The sequence below is a fragment of the Gopherus evgoodei genome, chromosome 12, assembly GCF_007399415.2.
Source record: "Gopherus evgoodei ecotype Sinaloan lineage chromosome 12, rGopEvg1_v1.p, whole genome shotgun sequence".
In the NCBI taxonomy this organism is placed as follows: Eukaryota; Metazoa; Chordata; order Testudines; family Testudinidae; genus Gopherus; species Gopherus evgoodei.
This window is the reverse complement of record NC_044333.1, coordinates 14,076,900-14,094,145: the sequence shown is the minus strand read 5'-3', so window position 1 is coordinate 14,094,145 and position 17,246 is coordinate 14,076,900. Positions and strand designations below refer to the sequence as shown.

General features: G+C 41.2%; 1 protein-coding gene across 1 annotated transcript in view; it reads right to left on the bottom strand.

Annotated features, from left to right (window-relative positions):
• The window catches only part of RPGRIP1L (RPGRIP1 like), a 121,320-nt gene that overhangs the window by 75,724 nt on the left and 28,350 nt on the right, over positions 1 to 17,246 (bottom strand). Inside the window, 3 exon segments of the mRNA XM_030582218.1 lie at positions 8,517 to 8,656; positions 13,232 to 13,305; positions 14,689 to 14,835. Of these exon segments, the coding sequence (XP_030438078.1) occupies positions 8,517 to 8,656; positions 13,232 to 13,305; positions 14,689 to 14,835 (361 nt within the window).

Here is a 17,246-nt window from a genome sequence, read left to right as displayed (position 1 = left end):
ATCCACCTCATGAAAGTGGGTGAGAGGACTTTTCAAGCCCTTATATACTAATTACATACAAACAAATGAAGTTAAATCAATATCATTTAGGTTGCAAAGTCAAGCACTTGAGTTAAGAAATATGCCATATGGCGCTCCCAAAGGACGGGTTTGGGCAAGTGAGACTGTTCTGGGGGTGAAGGGAGGGTTGTTGGGAGAGTGCCCAGCCCAGGTCTCTCCCACCCTCCTGGAGAGACTGTCTACTCCATGGATTCCTTGTGCAGTGTGTGCACTATCATTACTTCAGTATCAGTAAGAGGCCACCCTTACATTAGAATGTTAATGTTCCATTCCCTTATTACTTTGTCAGGCTGCCAAAATTTTCCTGAACAATGCAAGTGATAGAAAGGAAGAGGTAATTTGCAAAAGATATGCTCTCGGAATTATTTTGGGGACATTCTATGCGTTATACAGGAAGTCAGTCTACATGATCAGAATGGTCCATTCTGGTCTTGGAATCTATGAATTTATGAAAAAAGGTTCTCTCACCCAAATCTGAACAGAATCTCATGGAACAAACCTAAGCCATTTCTCAGACTCACTCCTTACTTCTGAATTAGCAATAATCAGCAGCTTCTGCCAATCGCAACAGTCTTGTATTCAATATTTTAATTTTTCAAAATTATGTCCTTCTGACACAGAATTATTTAACAGCTTGCAGGAGAATGTTTTGGCAAAACAAACAATTTTCAAAGTCCTCTTGTTCTAATATCCTTGGCTGTAATCAATATACACATTATGCTGATCCAGAGGTCGGCAACCTTTGTCACACGGCCCATCAGGGTAATCTGCTGGAGGGCTGTGAGATATTTTATTTACGTTGACTGTCCACAGACATGGCCCTCCGCAACTCCTAGTGGCTGCGGTCTGCTGTTCCCAGCCAATGGATCTCTGAGATGAGACTGGAAGACCCTTCATCCTGCCACAAGTGCCACAAATAATTTGAGGACAATCTAAACAACGTAGTCCTGTCCAAGCAGAATGCTAACACTTTTCCAGCATCCAGTGTGTGGAGTTTCTCCTCTCCTTTTTGAGCATGAAGCTTAGGGAAGAAAGTAGGTAAATATATTGCCTGATTGATGTGAAGTGAGAAATCACTTTGGCGAGAAACTGGATGAAGGCAGAAGTACACCTTGTCATTACAGAAGACTGTATATGGTGGGACAGATACCATAGCTCTCAATTCACCTACTCTCGTAGCCAAGGTAATTGCCCATCAAAAAGGCTACCTTCACTGAGAATGGGGCAATGAACAGTTGGCCAGCAGTTCAAAGGGAGGACTCATTAATTTTGCTAACACTAGTTTTAAGTATCCCCAAGCAGAGGATCCTAACTGGTCCATAACCTTCAAAAACTCAATTGACATGGTATTATAGAAAAGAGAGCAATCATCACTTGGAGGGTGAAAACCTGAGATAGCTGCTAGGTGAACACTGATGGAACTAATGGCAAGAGTTTGTTGTTTCAGGTATAACAAAAACTTCAGCTCATATCGTATTGAAGCCTGGACTGGGGAAACCCCTTTTTGCTGAGACTAGATGGAGACTCTCTTCAATTTTGATGGATAAGAGTTCCTAGTAGGCAGCTTCCTATTATTCAAAGGATGTTTTGAACAGATCTTCTTCTGAGCTGTTAACCATGGAGCAGCCAGGCTGTAAGGTGAAGGGCCTCTAGACTGCTATGGAGAAGGCAACTATAGTCATGTGAGGTCAGATCTGGGTCTAGTAGTAGCGTCAATAGAGCCCTGGCTGACAGGCTCAGCAGAATACAAAACCAATGCTGGTGAGGCTCTGTCAATGCTATAAGCATCACTCAAGCATAGTCCTGCTTGATTTTTAACATTCTGAGTAGGAGAAGAATTGAAGGATATGCATTCATGAGATTATCTTTCCAGAGCAACAGGAAAGTGTCCGTCAGAGACCCTGGATTATGAGCAGATGAATTCTCTGTAATTTGAAGTCTTTAAACCATGATTTGAGGACTTCAGTAACTCAGCCAGAGATTAGGGGTGTATTACAGGACTGGGTGGGTGCGGTTCTGTGGCCTGCAATGGGCAAGAGGTCAGATTAGAGAAGATGTGGGCTAACTACGGCCCTCGGGCCGGCCCGGCCCCAAGCTCCCATCCAGGGAGGCTAGTCCTCAGCCCCTCTCACATTTAACCCCCTCCTCCGCAGCCACGCCACTGCGTGGGCTGTACTCTGGCCCGCCGCTCCCACTTGGCAGCGTGGGGAGCGCAGCTGGCTCTGCTGGGTGTTGCGGCTGCGAGTTCCTGCTGCTGGTAAGGGGGCGGGGAATGGGGGGGTTGGGTAAGGGAGCGGAGGGTCGTGGGGGCAGTGAGGGAGGAGGGTTGGATGGGGCGGAAGTTCTGTGGGAGCAATCAGGGGATGGGAAACAGGGATGGTTGGGAGTGGGAGTCCTGGGGGGCCTGTCGGGGGTGGGGATGTGGATAGGGGTCAGGAGGGCAGTCAGGGGACAGAGAGCAGGGGGGTTGGATAAGGAGGGTGGGAGTCCGGGGAGGGAGCGGTCAGGGGACAAGAAGCAGGGGAGATTGGATGGGCTGGAGGTTCTGAGGGTGGCAGTGAGGGGCAGGAAGTGGGAGGGGGCAGATAGGGGGTGGGGCCAGGCTGTTTGGGGAGGTACAACCTTCCCTACCCGGCCCTCCATACAGTTGTGCAACCCCAATGTGGCCCTTGGGCCAAAAAGTTTGCCCATCCCTGGATTAGATGATCACAATGGTTCCTTCTGACCTTAAAGTATGTGAGTCTCTGAGAAACCTGCTCGTGAATACAATTGATGAAACTTCCTGTTGATGCAGATTGCATACAGGTCAACACGGGGAATTCCCCACAGTTAGAAAATGAACTGACTGTATCTGGGCAGAAACCACTTGTGGTGACTTTTGAAAGACCTACTCAGTTGGATCTGCTAGACTGTTCTGGACAGCCAGAAGGTGTGAAGCTTTGAGATGGACTGAGTTTATACAAAAGTTCCAGAGTAGCATTGCCTCTTGGCAAAGAAGGGTCCATCTGACCCCTTTCTGCCTGTTCACACAGAACATGGCTGCTGTATTGTCCATAAATACTAGTAATTCCCTTCCCTTGATATGGGGAAAGAAGGTGTGACAAGCTACACGAATGGCTCTTAGCTATCTTATATTTGTATGGAGAACTACATCTTCCACCTGATCATAGCCCTTGAGTCTACAGAGATTCCAAGTGGGCCCCCCAATCTAAGAGCAGAACAGTCTATAAATAAAGTCAAAGTCTGTTAGGCAGAAGCAAATGGAATGCCTACACATACATTGGCTAGGTCTATCCACCAGTGAAAAGAGGCTAAGACACCAAGTATGTGGGCACTCAAACCACCATATGCAGTGAACGATAATTTGGGGAGTAAACAGAACTCAGCCAGCCCTGCAGCTTCCTAAGACGAAGCCTGGCATGTCAAACCACATAAGTATATGTGCCCATATGCGTCAGAAGGAGGCCACTCCGCCTCACGACACTACTTAACAGCTGAGGGCCAATCAGCAGAGGATTAGCAATGTAAGTAAGTCAGTAAGGGGTCTATAGCCTGCCCTCTGGCTGGAGCAGGCAGCAAACAGTGCCAAGCTCAGCCCTCTGGCTGGGGCAGAGCAAAAGCAGTCTATGGTCCAGCTCCCTGGCTGGGGCAGACAGCAAATGAACACAGGCCATCTGGCCTAAGTTGGTGGGGTTGGCAGCAGTGGGTATGGGGACCTGGGCCCACCCTACTCCACCGGGTCTGAGCCCAGGACCTTAACAGTGGTGGGGAATACCACCACTGGATCAGTGGGGATCCTGCCAAAACACACTGACCATGGCTTCAGCAAACACAACTGGACTAATGTCTGGTTTTCCTGGTTTACTTTCTACCCCTACCTGGTTGTAGGGCTTCATTGCTCATGTCCCGTGGACTCCAGCAGCTCCTTGGATTACTTGCTGAGGAGCAGCACCTCCAGATACTCACCAGGCAGCAGCTCCTCTGGGTGTTACTCCAGAGATGGGATTGACACAGCTCAGTCCCTAGCTCAGGGAAAGCAGCAAGGCAGCAGCAGTGTCTGACTCCTTTGCTGGCTCGCCCTCAACTAAGATGGAGGCCCCACCTTTTATATTTCCTGCTCTGCCCCTCTGCTTCCAGTCCAAGGGGCAGACCTGGCCTGGCTTTGCCCACCAGGAGGTGGGGAGTGATTCCTCCCTGTCTGTGTCAGAGGGAGGCCACTCTGCTTCACTGCAGATAGGCCTTCAGGTCTAACAAATGGCCAGCATCGTTTAGAATCCAGTTTGTGAGAGGAATGCCCTGGCTTCCATAGAATCAAAAACAGTTCCTATAAATTCTTATCTGAACACAAGAGGATTGACTATTCTTCATTGATCAGCAATCTTAGCACGCCAAAGGTAGCTTGGATCATGGCCATGCTGGACAGTACCTCGCTCTTGAACCAGCCTCTCACCAGCCAGTCATTCAGGTACAGAACACTAGAGCTCCTAATTTCCTCAGGAACACATCCACATGCTGTGTAAAAACATACTGAGCTGCAGAGAGGCCAAATGGCAGGACTGCAAACTGGTAGTGGGATCAGTTGACCATAAAACTGATGTATTTCCTGATGCTTTGATGTACTGCTACATGGAAATGTCTCTCCTTTAAGCTGATGGCAAGATACCAGTTGCCAGGACCCAGGGAGGAGATCATGGAAGCCAGAGTGACCATGAAAAACTTTATTTTCTTTAGATATCTGTTGAGCTCCTTCAGCTTTAGTATTGATCTGAAATCTTTACTTTTTAGATTAGGAAGTAGTAAGAATAAAACCCCTTTCCTCTGTGAAAAGGAGAAACTTCTTGTATGACTCCCAACAAAAGGGGAAATTGTATCTCCTGAAGCAGAACTCCTTCATGAGAGTGGTCCCTGAAAAGGGGCAGAGAAGAGGTCAGAAATAAACTGAAAGGTGTATCTCAATTCCACTATAATTAAAAGGCTAAGAAGCCTGTCATCAATCTGCTGTGAAAAAGCATTGGTCCCTCAAAAGGGAGATGCTGAATCATTCATTGGACCTCCTGAAGATGATCGATAGCCATGAATATCTATGCATTGTAATGGCTGATGCCATGGCTTAAGCAGTAGAATCCCTCATCCATCACAGCTAGCAACTGTTGCCTCACCTTCTCTAGCAATTTGTCCATACATTTTAAAACATTGTCCCAGAGGGAGAAATAAGCCTCCAGTAATTCTTTGAGATTAGCAACACAGAGTTGTAGTCCCATTGGTAAATAAACTTTCCTCCCCAAAAGATCAACCTTCTTTGCACCTTTGGATTTTGCAGTACATTGCAGCAGATTGTTCACATTCAGTACCGAGCCTGGTATCAGGAGTGGCTTCTTGTGGCTCTCGACAGGAAGGACTGTGATACCTACTGGAAGATGTAGAGCAGGGAGGGTGCAAAGATGATTAGGAGGCAGTTGGAAACCCCGCAGAGTTCCAATATGGCCAGTAGTATTGTCCCAGAACCCAATTTCTTACAGCCTAAAGGTCTCTAGTGGCAGGCCAGTGCAGAGCTTCCACTGGATACCAGGGGTGAAAACCCCTCAGAGAGGAGTGATGGCTAATGTGATGTGGCTGACACATATACAAGCCAACTTCTGATTCTGAACCAGATTCATCTAACCAATTAGGTGCAGCACCTTCTGGTGCCAGAGGTTAGTGTCAGGATTTTGCCACAGAGATTTTATGGGATTTATAATAGCCTCATGGAGGGGAAGGGCTATCCTTGAGGTACCACCTGTCACTAGAATGTCCAGGAACCCTTCACAAGACTCCTTCACCTCCTCTGCTTAAATGCCTAAGTTAGATGCCACCCACTTTAGTAACTCCTGGTGGGTCATGAAGATCGGAGACACCTCCTTCACCAACAATGCCTTATCAGGTGAGAAGGAGGTAGTGGCGTGAGCAGTACCAGAACAGTCTCTGCCCCGCCCGCTGCAGGAGGGGCCTGCTTCTGCTGCTCCGTGTCGGGTTTTGCAGTTCCTGTGGTTGGTAACAGAGGTGGGTTATGGGGTTTCATGGTGTGGTACCAGAAGTACTAGGCTTTCAGAGGCTAAGGAACAAAAATATCTTAAACTGGAGCCTTGGTCCAGTGGAAACCCCCACAGGCTCCAGAACGGTCACTGATACAGTGCCAGTCCCCATGGTTCCATCAGCCAAGTGTCCTGGTGTGCCATATGTCAAACAGATAACTAAGGGTTAATGTCTCTTACACCTGGAAAGAAGTACCTGAAACACCTGACCAGAGGACCAATCAGGAAACCAGACTTTTTCAGATCTGGGTGGAGGGAAGTTTGTGTGTGAGTCTTTTATTCTTGGGTCTTCTGCCTGTACTCTCTCAGCTATGAGAAGTGATTTTTTCTGTCTCCTGCCTTTCTAATCTTCTGTTTCCCAGCTGTAAGTACAAAAGATTAGATAGTGATTTATATGTTTTTTTTGTATTTACATGTTTATAGTTGCTGGAGTGCTTTGAATTGTATTCTTTTTGAATAAGGCTGTTTATTCAATATTCTTTTAAGCAAATGACCCTATATTTGTCACCTTAATACAGAGAGACCATTTTTTATGTATTTTTCTTTCTTTTTACATAAAGCTTTCTTTTTAAGACCTGTTGGAGTTTTTCTTTAGTGGGGAACTCCAGGGAATTGAGTCTGTGCTCACCAGGGAATTGGTGGGAGGAAGAAGTCAGGCTAGTAAATCTAACACACACAGATTTCCCCCTGACTTCTTCCTCCCACCAATCTGGGCCTAGGTTATGATACCATGGCACTAGCTGTTCCAGCCGCAAAACACTGACGTGGGGAACAATGCCGATGATCCCAAAGGCCTCGATAGTGTGAACAGACAGACTCTGCCTCTGACTCCGAAGAGAAAATGGAAGAGGAACAGGGAGACCATGGAGGTGCTGAGCCATCTGGTGCCAGTGAGCAGTGCCGTGGAGAGGCCATCAAATGCGGTTTTCCTCATGAGATTGGTCTCGGTGCCATTCTGATGGTAGCGGAGACCTCCCTATCTCCCTTCAGTACCGGTGGTGCCAAGTCCTTACTGTCTGGTGACCCTGGTACTAGAAGCAACAGCAGGTCCCTGGCCTCAACATATGCTTCTGGGTCACAGGCACCCAGAAAGTTGTGTCTTCCAGATACCTACTGCACTTATCTCATTAACACAGTTGGCAATGGGGCTGTCACCTAGGATCCAGTCTAAGAGTAGTATAATTTTGAGGTTCCAACTTCCACCCACAGAGAGTTGAAGATCATGGAACCTGTCAAGGGGAAGGGGGAGGGAGGGCGTCACTTGTGATGGACTGCAAGGGGGTATAAGACACTACTTACCCTACACTCACCCTATAACTGTGACAAGACAGTGAGAACACGGGTTGCCTTAGCCTGGTGATCCAGTTAAAAGTGGGGTGGTGAAAAATGGAATTCAATTCTGGGAAGAGTGCAGGTGGAAACCTGTCACTTGGAATAAGTGCCAATAGGAGACACTAGCAGACATATCACATGTGCAGGTCATCTCTAGCCATCATACCTTTCTTAACCAATACACTTTCATGTTTTGACAACCACACTGTACTTTTGCCTTAGACTGTTTGATCAGAAAGCCCTGATTCCCAACAGTTAGTTTATAAACTAAAGACACATATGAATCAGTGTTTTGTAACCTTTATCTCAAGGTATTTTATCCATTCTGGTATCAACTAAGCTGCAAATTCTTTGGCTCCAATCCAACAAAGCACTTACACACCTGCTTAGCTTTGAAGTCACTGGACCTGCTGACAACCTTAAAGGATCAGATGATGTACTGCTTCTCAGGAAAAAAGGCTAACTGGATACGGTGATCAGAAAATCAGAATTAAAAAATAGAGTGGTAACTGGATTTGTACCCAGCTATGAACAAAAATTAATGTTTACAGAGAAGATAAAAAATAGCTGGCCACATGAAGGGTGAAATAGAGACAACTGTATAATCTCCAGATGATTGTATGGTATATTAACACCATAGAATAGTGCGTGGAATCTGAATAATGGCGGCTCATATTTTGGGAGGGAATGTCAGACATGCCCTCTTGTCAGAGAGAAGTTATCACAGTGAAGGATGACAGTAAATAGGAAGCCAAAGAAAAAGCAGGCTTAAAGTGAAAGCATTAATGCAATTTTAAAATCCCAATGGATATAGCTTCCGCATTCAGCACATAGTTAAGCACATGCCTAACTTTAATAGGATTATGTATGTGATTAAAAGTTAGTCTCGAGTTTTAGCACCTTGCTTAATCAAGGGCTTGAAGTGTGGCCCATAATCACCAGTTATAGGAACTGAACTTTTCTATGACATGCATACTTGACTAGAACGAGAAAGGCAGAAGAATCTTGCACATGCAGCACACTGAGAAAAAGACTGCTAATTTATAAATATACCTCTTTCTAGTTTCATTCTGTCAAGGATTTCACTTTTGTCTGCTAAGTCAGACTTTAAGGCAGTCTCAAGTTGAGCAATTTGTAATTTCAGTTGCTGTTCCTTTAACTTCCATTGCTGTTCATGGCTCACACTGAAGGCACTGCAATAAAACATGTGGCATGTGAAGAACTTTTAAAAATCAACTTCAATAAAAACAATAAAGAAAAAAGCTTTTAGTGGCACAGAGACTACTGTCATCATGTTTTAGGAATTAAGTAAACATATGCTGGTCTGCTGCTGTTGAAACCAAGGCGCCTTTCTCAGGCTGCGGTTAAAGAACATGAAAGAGTTTGTGGGATGAGCAAAGGAACTGGCCTTAATTTAGAGCTCTAAAGTCAGAAAAGTTGGCAGTGTGCAGCATTTGTGGGTCCAGAATTCAGATGCATATTCTAGGGGAATCCACATCTCCAAACCTCAGAAACAGACAACTGACAAAACCATTCTTTCCGCATACAAAACCTCTTTATGTAGAGACCTGTGATTACTCACCTGATCTCTTTTAACATCTGCAAAGCATAGAGAGTCTAAAGCCCTGTTGCCTGTTCAAAGAAATATTGACTATAAAGTGACAACAGTTCTCATACTGTAAAATGATTCTGATTAAGAGGCACTTACACAAAATAGTCTTGTGTCCTACTAAAACAAAGTCTAGGGGATAGGAATAACTATTTTTGTCATAACACATTATTTGGTTCTAAACCGAAAACCTGTACAGGGATGGGACACATAATTAGAATTTCTGAAATTAACACAAAAAATTATTCAGTATGAAGAAAGAGTAAACATATGAAATGATTCACAGTTAAGATAGAATATGTAAAGATATACGCTATGTGTTTTTGCATAGTTCACAAGATGAATGCTACTTTGTGCTGTTCATATCATTATTTAACAATGCACTCATCGGCTTAAAAATGTTCTCCTGGGCTTCAGCAAATCATAAACCAGCTTATTTACCAAAGTGCAAATTGCAAAAAATGTTCTGCATTTTTGTGAATAATTTGAAACTGTGCTTTAACCTCAGTAATACATGAGGCAGCTCCTCATGAATCTGATTTGGAGACGCTGATTCCAACTGGAATAGGTATGCAACAAAAACTACAAGCAAAAAACCCCCAAACCCACACAGCTCTGCTTTCCATACCTAAATAGAAATGGAAATTGGATGCCTCAATAGATTGGCTGTGACAAAGTAAAAGTGAATTTACATCTAATGAATCAGGATTAGGATTTGCATAATGAATTGAAGTAAGAATTATTGTAACATGAAATCTTGACCCTACTTTTTAGCTGACTAAAATAATTCCAAGATACTCGGGAACATCTCATGTTTTCCCAGAATGCAATAAGTGAAAAGTTAAATGTTCAGCATTTGTTAATTTTCAATGCTATTAACATATTCTACAAAGAAATGAATTTGAGAGGCAGTGTGGCCTAGTTATTCAGTGTTTCTCAACTACCAGTCCGTGGACTGGCGCCAGTCTGTGGCAGCCTCCTTGTTGGTCCCTGAGATTTCCCTGGGAGAGTTTAGGAAAGCAGAAAGCCTGGTATCAAAAAGGTTGAGAAACACTGGGCTAGTGGACAGTCAGAAGACTTGAGCTCTAGTTCTGGTTCTGACACTAACTTGCTTTGTGATTCTGAACAAGACACTTCCACCTCTCTGTGCTTCTCATTCTGCTCCCACCACCAGTCTGTCTGGTCTATTTTGATAGTCTCTGTCCTGAAGTGTTTCCTGTCTGATTCTGTGTTTGCAGAGTGGCTTTTACAATGGAGTACTGATTTTGGTTAGGGCCTTTAAGTGTTATGGTAATATAAATAAGTAATAATGTGTACTTTTCCCTTCATTACTATAGCTTTGGAGAGGTTTCCTTGAATCCATGGTACCAGCAATTTTGGGAAACACGTAGACTTACATTATTCATGTTTTGATTGACTGACTAATGTGAAGAATGGATTACTTCAGCATAAATTATAACTGGTTAAATCTTAAACAAAAAAGGTCATATGTCCTTAATCTTCACTCATCCGAAGAAGAAGAAATTGCAAGTTTTTGTGAGTATGCTACTATGTAGGTTTCCATCTACATTCACTATTACTACGGCTGTTTAATTGCTACATAACAAAATACAGGTCCACATTATTTCAGTTGTCAAAAATGCTATGCTCCAATACCCTTCATACCGGCACAAAGATCACCAATAGTTGTTCTGCCAGTAATATCAGAATTTGGATTATTTAAATTAAGAACAAATTTAGAAGTCAGTCCTTTCCAAGCCCACATAACGCTAATGTTAATATGTGTAAGTTAGTCTGAATTCAGTCCACAGCTATCTTCCCCTCTAAATTTAGTGTTACATTCCATTTGAATTTATGTGGGATTTCTTTTGAAATTACTATATTCCACCACACTTGGAGCCATCTGGGTAACTATAAATGGTAAGCCACATCTGAAACCATTTCCTCTGCATAGATTGTGTGCATGACCAGAACTGCATTACAAGAGCCTAAGAAAACAATCCCAACAGCTCTGTTATTCATGCAACTGGTTTTCTTGGATGTTGCCTAAATAATAAGACTTCACTGACAAACTCATACTTGTGTACGCAGTGTGGTGGTAGCCATGTTGGTCCCAGGATATTAGAAAGAGAAGGTGGGCAAGGTAATATCATTTATTGGACCAACGTTTATGTTTTCAAGTTTATGCAGAGCTCTTCTTCAGAAGCTAGAAAGCTTGTCTCTCTCAGAAGTTGGTCCAATAAAAGATATTACCTCACCCATCTTGTCTCTCTAAAACTCATATTTGCTCTCTGTAAAGTCTTGGGGCCAAAGCCTGCAGTCCTGGCTTCAGCAAAACTCCCACTGCCTTCAAAGGATGTTTCTGTGAATAAGGCATAGGGTAAGGAACGCAGGGGTTGAGTCTGTTATTTTCTAGCTCCTACATCATGATATCATCCCTTTGGTATGTCCACTGCTAGCAACAACAGTAAATATAGGCACAATCCATATGTGTAACAACACTGGAACTATAAAACGAAAGGTATAGCACAATCAATTTGTTTCCAGTTTATTTACACTGGAGATTTGCCTGTCTTCATTGGCTTTCTCTCTACAATATAATCCTTTATATTTGAAGGGACAGTGGAATCAACTGGATAAATGAAGCTATGGATGAACAGAGGGGTTATTTGAGGGAGGGAGGAATAACCATGTGGCAGTTAACTGGGAGTTTCAGTTTACTGGGATATGGTTAAGTAATGTTTTAATTTATCAGTTTATTTTAAGGATCTGTTCTTTTTAGTTGCCTCACTTAATCTTGCAAGGCAAGAGATAACTTCAAATAAGATTACAAGCTTTGCTTTACTAAAAGTTATTCCTTTGCATAATTGAAAAGGAGAAATTATGGCATAAGAAATATTAATTCACTATTCAAAAGCCAGAGGAATCCACAACAAACCTCAGCAACAGACAAATGACAAAACCATTCTTTCCATATATAAAAGCTTCTTCACGTAGAGAACTGTCATTACCCACTTAGTCTTAAAACAATCCTTAAAAACAATCGGTTCTCAAATGCTTTCACCTATTTACATTTTTTGTTTGTTTTTTAGCAGGAAGGTAACAAATATAACAACAACTCAGCAAATAATATCAGATGTTATTGTATTTACTTCCCAGAGGTCCTTTAAGAGTTGCCAAGTTGACAAACTGCAAAATACAAGTTCAAAAAACAAGTCATTTGGGGGTGGAGAGGAGAGGGGCAAGAAGAAAGAGACTTCTAGCATTCTGGTTACTTCCCCAGGAAACGAATTAACTTTACAATATGCCCCTGATTATTTTATTTGTTCCACCTGGACAGAAAAGGTCATGTTCTCCTTCTATTAGGAAAAAGACTGTTGCCTTCAATTCATGAAAAGTTTATTTAAACATCACTTTTTTCTCATTAAACTTTTGCAAATTGACTAATTATTTCAATTTTCTATTCTGTATTAGAGACTGAGTTGCACCTTATCAAGCTTCATGTTCATAAGATTTAGCATTTTAATATTTTATTTATGTGATTTTAAACACTGCTGACAGGATTTACACAGGCTATTATCTCCAAGAGCCTTCACATAAGATTCAAGTAGAACCAGCATAAAGGAAACAGTTGCTATTAAAATAAACACAATAAGAAAATGTCACCAAAACTGTCACAAACATTAGCCTCACTTCACCTCTACTGCAGGGATGGGAGGAGTAATTCAAGAAAATATCATCCAGAAAATAAATTTAACCTGCAGAATCCTAAGTCCAGAGATACATGGATTCCTTACAATTCAAAAAGCAGTCACTTACACTGTTTCTAATGTAAATCCACACCTACTCCCGAAACTCTTGCCTCGATGGTCAAAATTATATGACCTATATTACTGACTGTTCCTTTAATGGATTTTTTTTTAAATGAGTTTAATACTTAAAGAGCATTGGATTGACGGTCCTGGAGGCTCAAGCCCTTTCTTTGTCAACAAAATAGATGCAACACAGGCATGGCAGCATAAGTTTCCACGTACACTTATGCATAAGAGAATCCCTAGGAACTGGGGTGAGAAATAGTTAAGTCTATATATATAAAAAAGAGGATCTAGGAAACAAGAAAGGGAGTCAAGTGACATTAAAAAAATCATTTATAATTTACCTGTTATATAGTTTATCATAATTTTCCTTTAAAAGATCCCTCTCCTTTTCTAGGTCATTAATTCTATCCTGCAACTAAAATGAAGAAGAAAACTACATGTAATGCACAGCACAGGAGAAAATAAAAACAAGAAGTTATAAAGGTGATTAGCAAATATCTGTAGACCCTGTGAAACATGCTTTTATTTTTTTAATTCAGCATTGTATGTAATAATCTCTTAGCAGACTAAAAATAATATTTTTCTCCCCACAAATATATCTCCACTTGGACAACAATTACTTTTTTCATGTTGTTTATGGAGATGAAATTAACAAGTCTGGTCTGTGTTTACTAACTGCATCTAATTACATTGTGGTTTATGCCAAAAAGATTTGTTTTCGGCACTAACAATTGTGATGATCTTAGTACTGTTCTAGGAATGGTGTTAGCTAGCTTCTGTATAGTTAATTTTGTTTTGAATCAGCCAAACAAAAACAGATATTATTGACTGCTTGCTTTCAAAATGTCCATTGAACAGAGATAAGAATTTTAAAGCCATTATACATTTAAAAAAATTAAGAACTTCCCAAATATATTATAACAATTTAGAGGTTATTAGATATGGGATGAGTTTCTTTAAGCTTAAGCTTTGTCATTATAACAATAAATTAATAATGAGCCAATCTTTAGGCATGACTAAATGTAGCAAGATATACAATGGAAGAACCTGAACTATGATCCTGCAAACCCCTTCTCTTGCACAGAGTCAATGGAACTACTAAGGGATTAAGGAATGGGCCCTAAATCTGGATCAACGCTGACTGTGGCACTTCCATTCTTTTGGCTAATGGAGCTCAGGAACAGAAAAAGTGATTGATTTGAGCTTCCAAGTGGAAAGGACAGTCATCTGTTATGTGAAAAAATCATTTAAAAAGATTTTAGGTAGATGTTCACACTTGCTGTGATTCAAAAATGTGGTGCTAAGGAGTCTCAGTAAAAAAGCAATCAAGAAAATATGCACTATGGCTGTTTTTTTGGAACAAGTATTTCTAAATACTAATGCTTAACTGAATACTCCTCTAACTTTAAGCATGTCTCACGAGCATAGGAAATATTTTGAAATGTACAATATCTCTGATACATGTAACAGAACTCACTATATTAAAATAACCAAATTTTCAACAATAAATGAAGTCAGTCTAATGTCAACATGAAAATTCAAATGTATGCAGAAAAACAGAGATCAAGTATGTAAATGTCCTATTTGAACAAGCGCAAGTATAGGATCTAATTTCTAGACATAGGGAGTCAGAAGTTAAATCTATACTATACTTTTCTCTTAACCAAAAAGTCAATAAGCAGTGATTTGGAGAGCAACATTTAGGTAATCTCTTTAATTGAAAATACAATTTTCTCACTAAATATTTTCAGAATTAGATTTGAATGCAGATCAATGCCTGAGCCATATGGAATCTCACCTCTTCTATCCTTTGTTCTGAAAAAATCATTGACTGTAATTCTTTCTCAAGATGGAGGCACTTCAAACGCTGTTCTTTAAGCTGCAGATTGAGTTCATTCCCGTTTGCCATTAAAGCATCATGGCTGGCCTTAAGGTTCCTTTGACTCTATAAAAAGGAATGGAGAAGAAAAACAGAAAAGGTTAACTTCCAATAACAACACAATGATGAAATAATTCCTGAGTTATAAATATGTATATATTTAAATAGCAGCTGATCTAGCAAAACAGCACATAACACACATTTTCAACTCAGCCAACAGGAGGCACTCTTGAACTAAGTTTGACCCCCAGTAGGAACTGAAAGATCAGTGTCAGCACACATGGCCAACAGAAAGGTGGTATTTTTTCCTCTCCTCAACATTAACGTCTTACAGTTAGTTGTTCTGAGAAGGACCAAAACTACATCTGTTAAAGCAACTAAAACATTTTGCTGTGGTTACAGTGGTTAGATGTGCTGACCAAAAATACTGCAGTAACAAGCAGAAGTTAAGGCTGACCACAGCTATGCTAATCGCAGAACTTGACAGCTCTGCTAATCCATAGTTTTAGATATTCATTTGATTTATATTCACAATTCACTCAGATACATTTCCTTGGAAGAAATAATTTAATGAAAGGCTTACAATTTCTTTTAAATTGAACCTACTTTGTTACATTAAATGTAGATCCTTTAGCCATCCTTAATATTAGTGTAAGATGCTGGTAGAACCTCATTTCCAGCATATTACTGATGATTATACCCCTGATATTTCACAGTGTTTTAGTAACACTGATTCTTTATAAAGAATTTCACTGTAAATCACATTCAGACATATGGCTGTTAAGTTGTTTTGTTTCTGGTCAGTCTGCTGTTTAACATTCTCTAAACCCAACATGTAATTATATAAATATAGGAGTCTTTTATGGATGGTTTTGGATGGGAGAAGTTAGTTTTCATGTTTTCCACAATTCTATGTCATGTAATATTTTCAGGAGTTTAAGACAGAAAGAGATAGAGAACTCTGTGCAATTTTGTTGTCTTTTCTGAGAAGCCTATGTGCAGAATGATTACTCTCAAAAATGACTTCAGAAAAAAAGTCATCCACTTGATCTTTTACCTCCCATTTGTCCATAATATAAACCTTATGTAAAACATCAAATATGGCAGACGCTCTTATACCAGAGAAATTGCAGAACAAATTAAGTATATTATCTATAGTCCTTATCACTTATGTATAGCCTTTGACACCTTTCTTAAGCCAGTTATGAGCAACTGCACCTGTATTCCTCTGTAGTCCAGCGAGTGCACCCACTTTAGGTTTCCAGCACCACAGTCATTGCCTTTCTTGGGGGGAGGCACATGTCTCTCCACCTTCTGATCAGGGGTGTGGGAACAGTTTCCTAACTATATTCTGGCCTCCCTAAAAACAGGCAGACAGACCTGCTTTGCTTTCTCCTCAGAGATGGTAGACAGTGTAATTGTCAACAGTTAGATGTTACCACAGTACTTTCTAAGCACCGGTATGTTTATTCTTACGGTAAGAGCGTTACAGAGAAAACATACTAAAAACAATGAAACAATCTACACCCATGTCAATAAGCTTACCAAAGATCATCTCTAATACCAACAAGGGCTCTGGGTGGCGATTAGTCTATCAAACCCCACACGAGGTTTTTTCCTATGATTACAAGTTCATCACAGCTTCAGCTCCGAAAAAACCTGCTCATTTATCTGAGCCCCCTCCTATCTTCAGTTTGGGTCTTTGAAGTGACCATGAATAGATAATTGGACAGACAATAGGTTTCTGTCCAAGGTGCGGCTTCAAAAGAATGGATCCCGGGGTGGGTCATTTGCATTCCCCCTCCTCCCAAGTATTTCCTATAAATCCCCCTAATTTGTGTAGCACATTGTTTCAAAGACTCCTTTCAAGCGCACAACACATCCTAGGGTTTACATTAAATAAGTTAATAACAAATAAGTATTTGCATTTTTAATATGATTAACTCCTAAAATTAATTCCAAAAGGTTAAACTAGGCTATTGCAGGATATTGTCATATCTATCACACTACCCTGGCTTCTTCCCCATCTTTTATCTCTGCACATTATTTGTTACCTTCTTTAAAGAGAAAAAAACACTGTCAAAATCTGCTGAGAACTCTTTATCCCATCTTCTCTTTCCACTCATTTCTCTTCTCCTCAGTCATCGGCCTTGACATCCTCCATCTCTAATCTCTTCCCTTCCAACTTCCCTACTTACATTACCCCTCTATTCAACCCCTCCCTTGCCCTACTTCTCAACCTCTCATTACCCTATTACCTGCATTTCCATGTACCACCCCACCTTTCTCCTTCTCTTCATCTCTCAAATCACTAAACATACAGTCTACAATCAATGCACCGATTTTCTCTTGTCCTAGTCTGTCTCAGATCCCTTCCAATCTGGCTTCCGATCTTTTTAAGCTTTACTGAAACTTCATTCACTAGAATTTCTAAGAACCCACTCCCAGACAACGTAGGGGCTGTAGGCTAGCCTCAT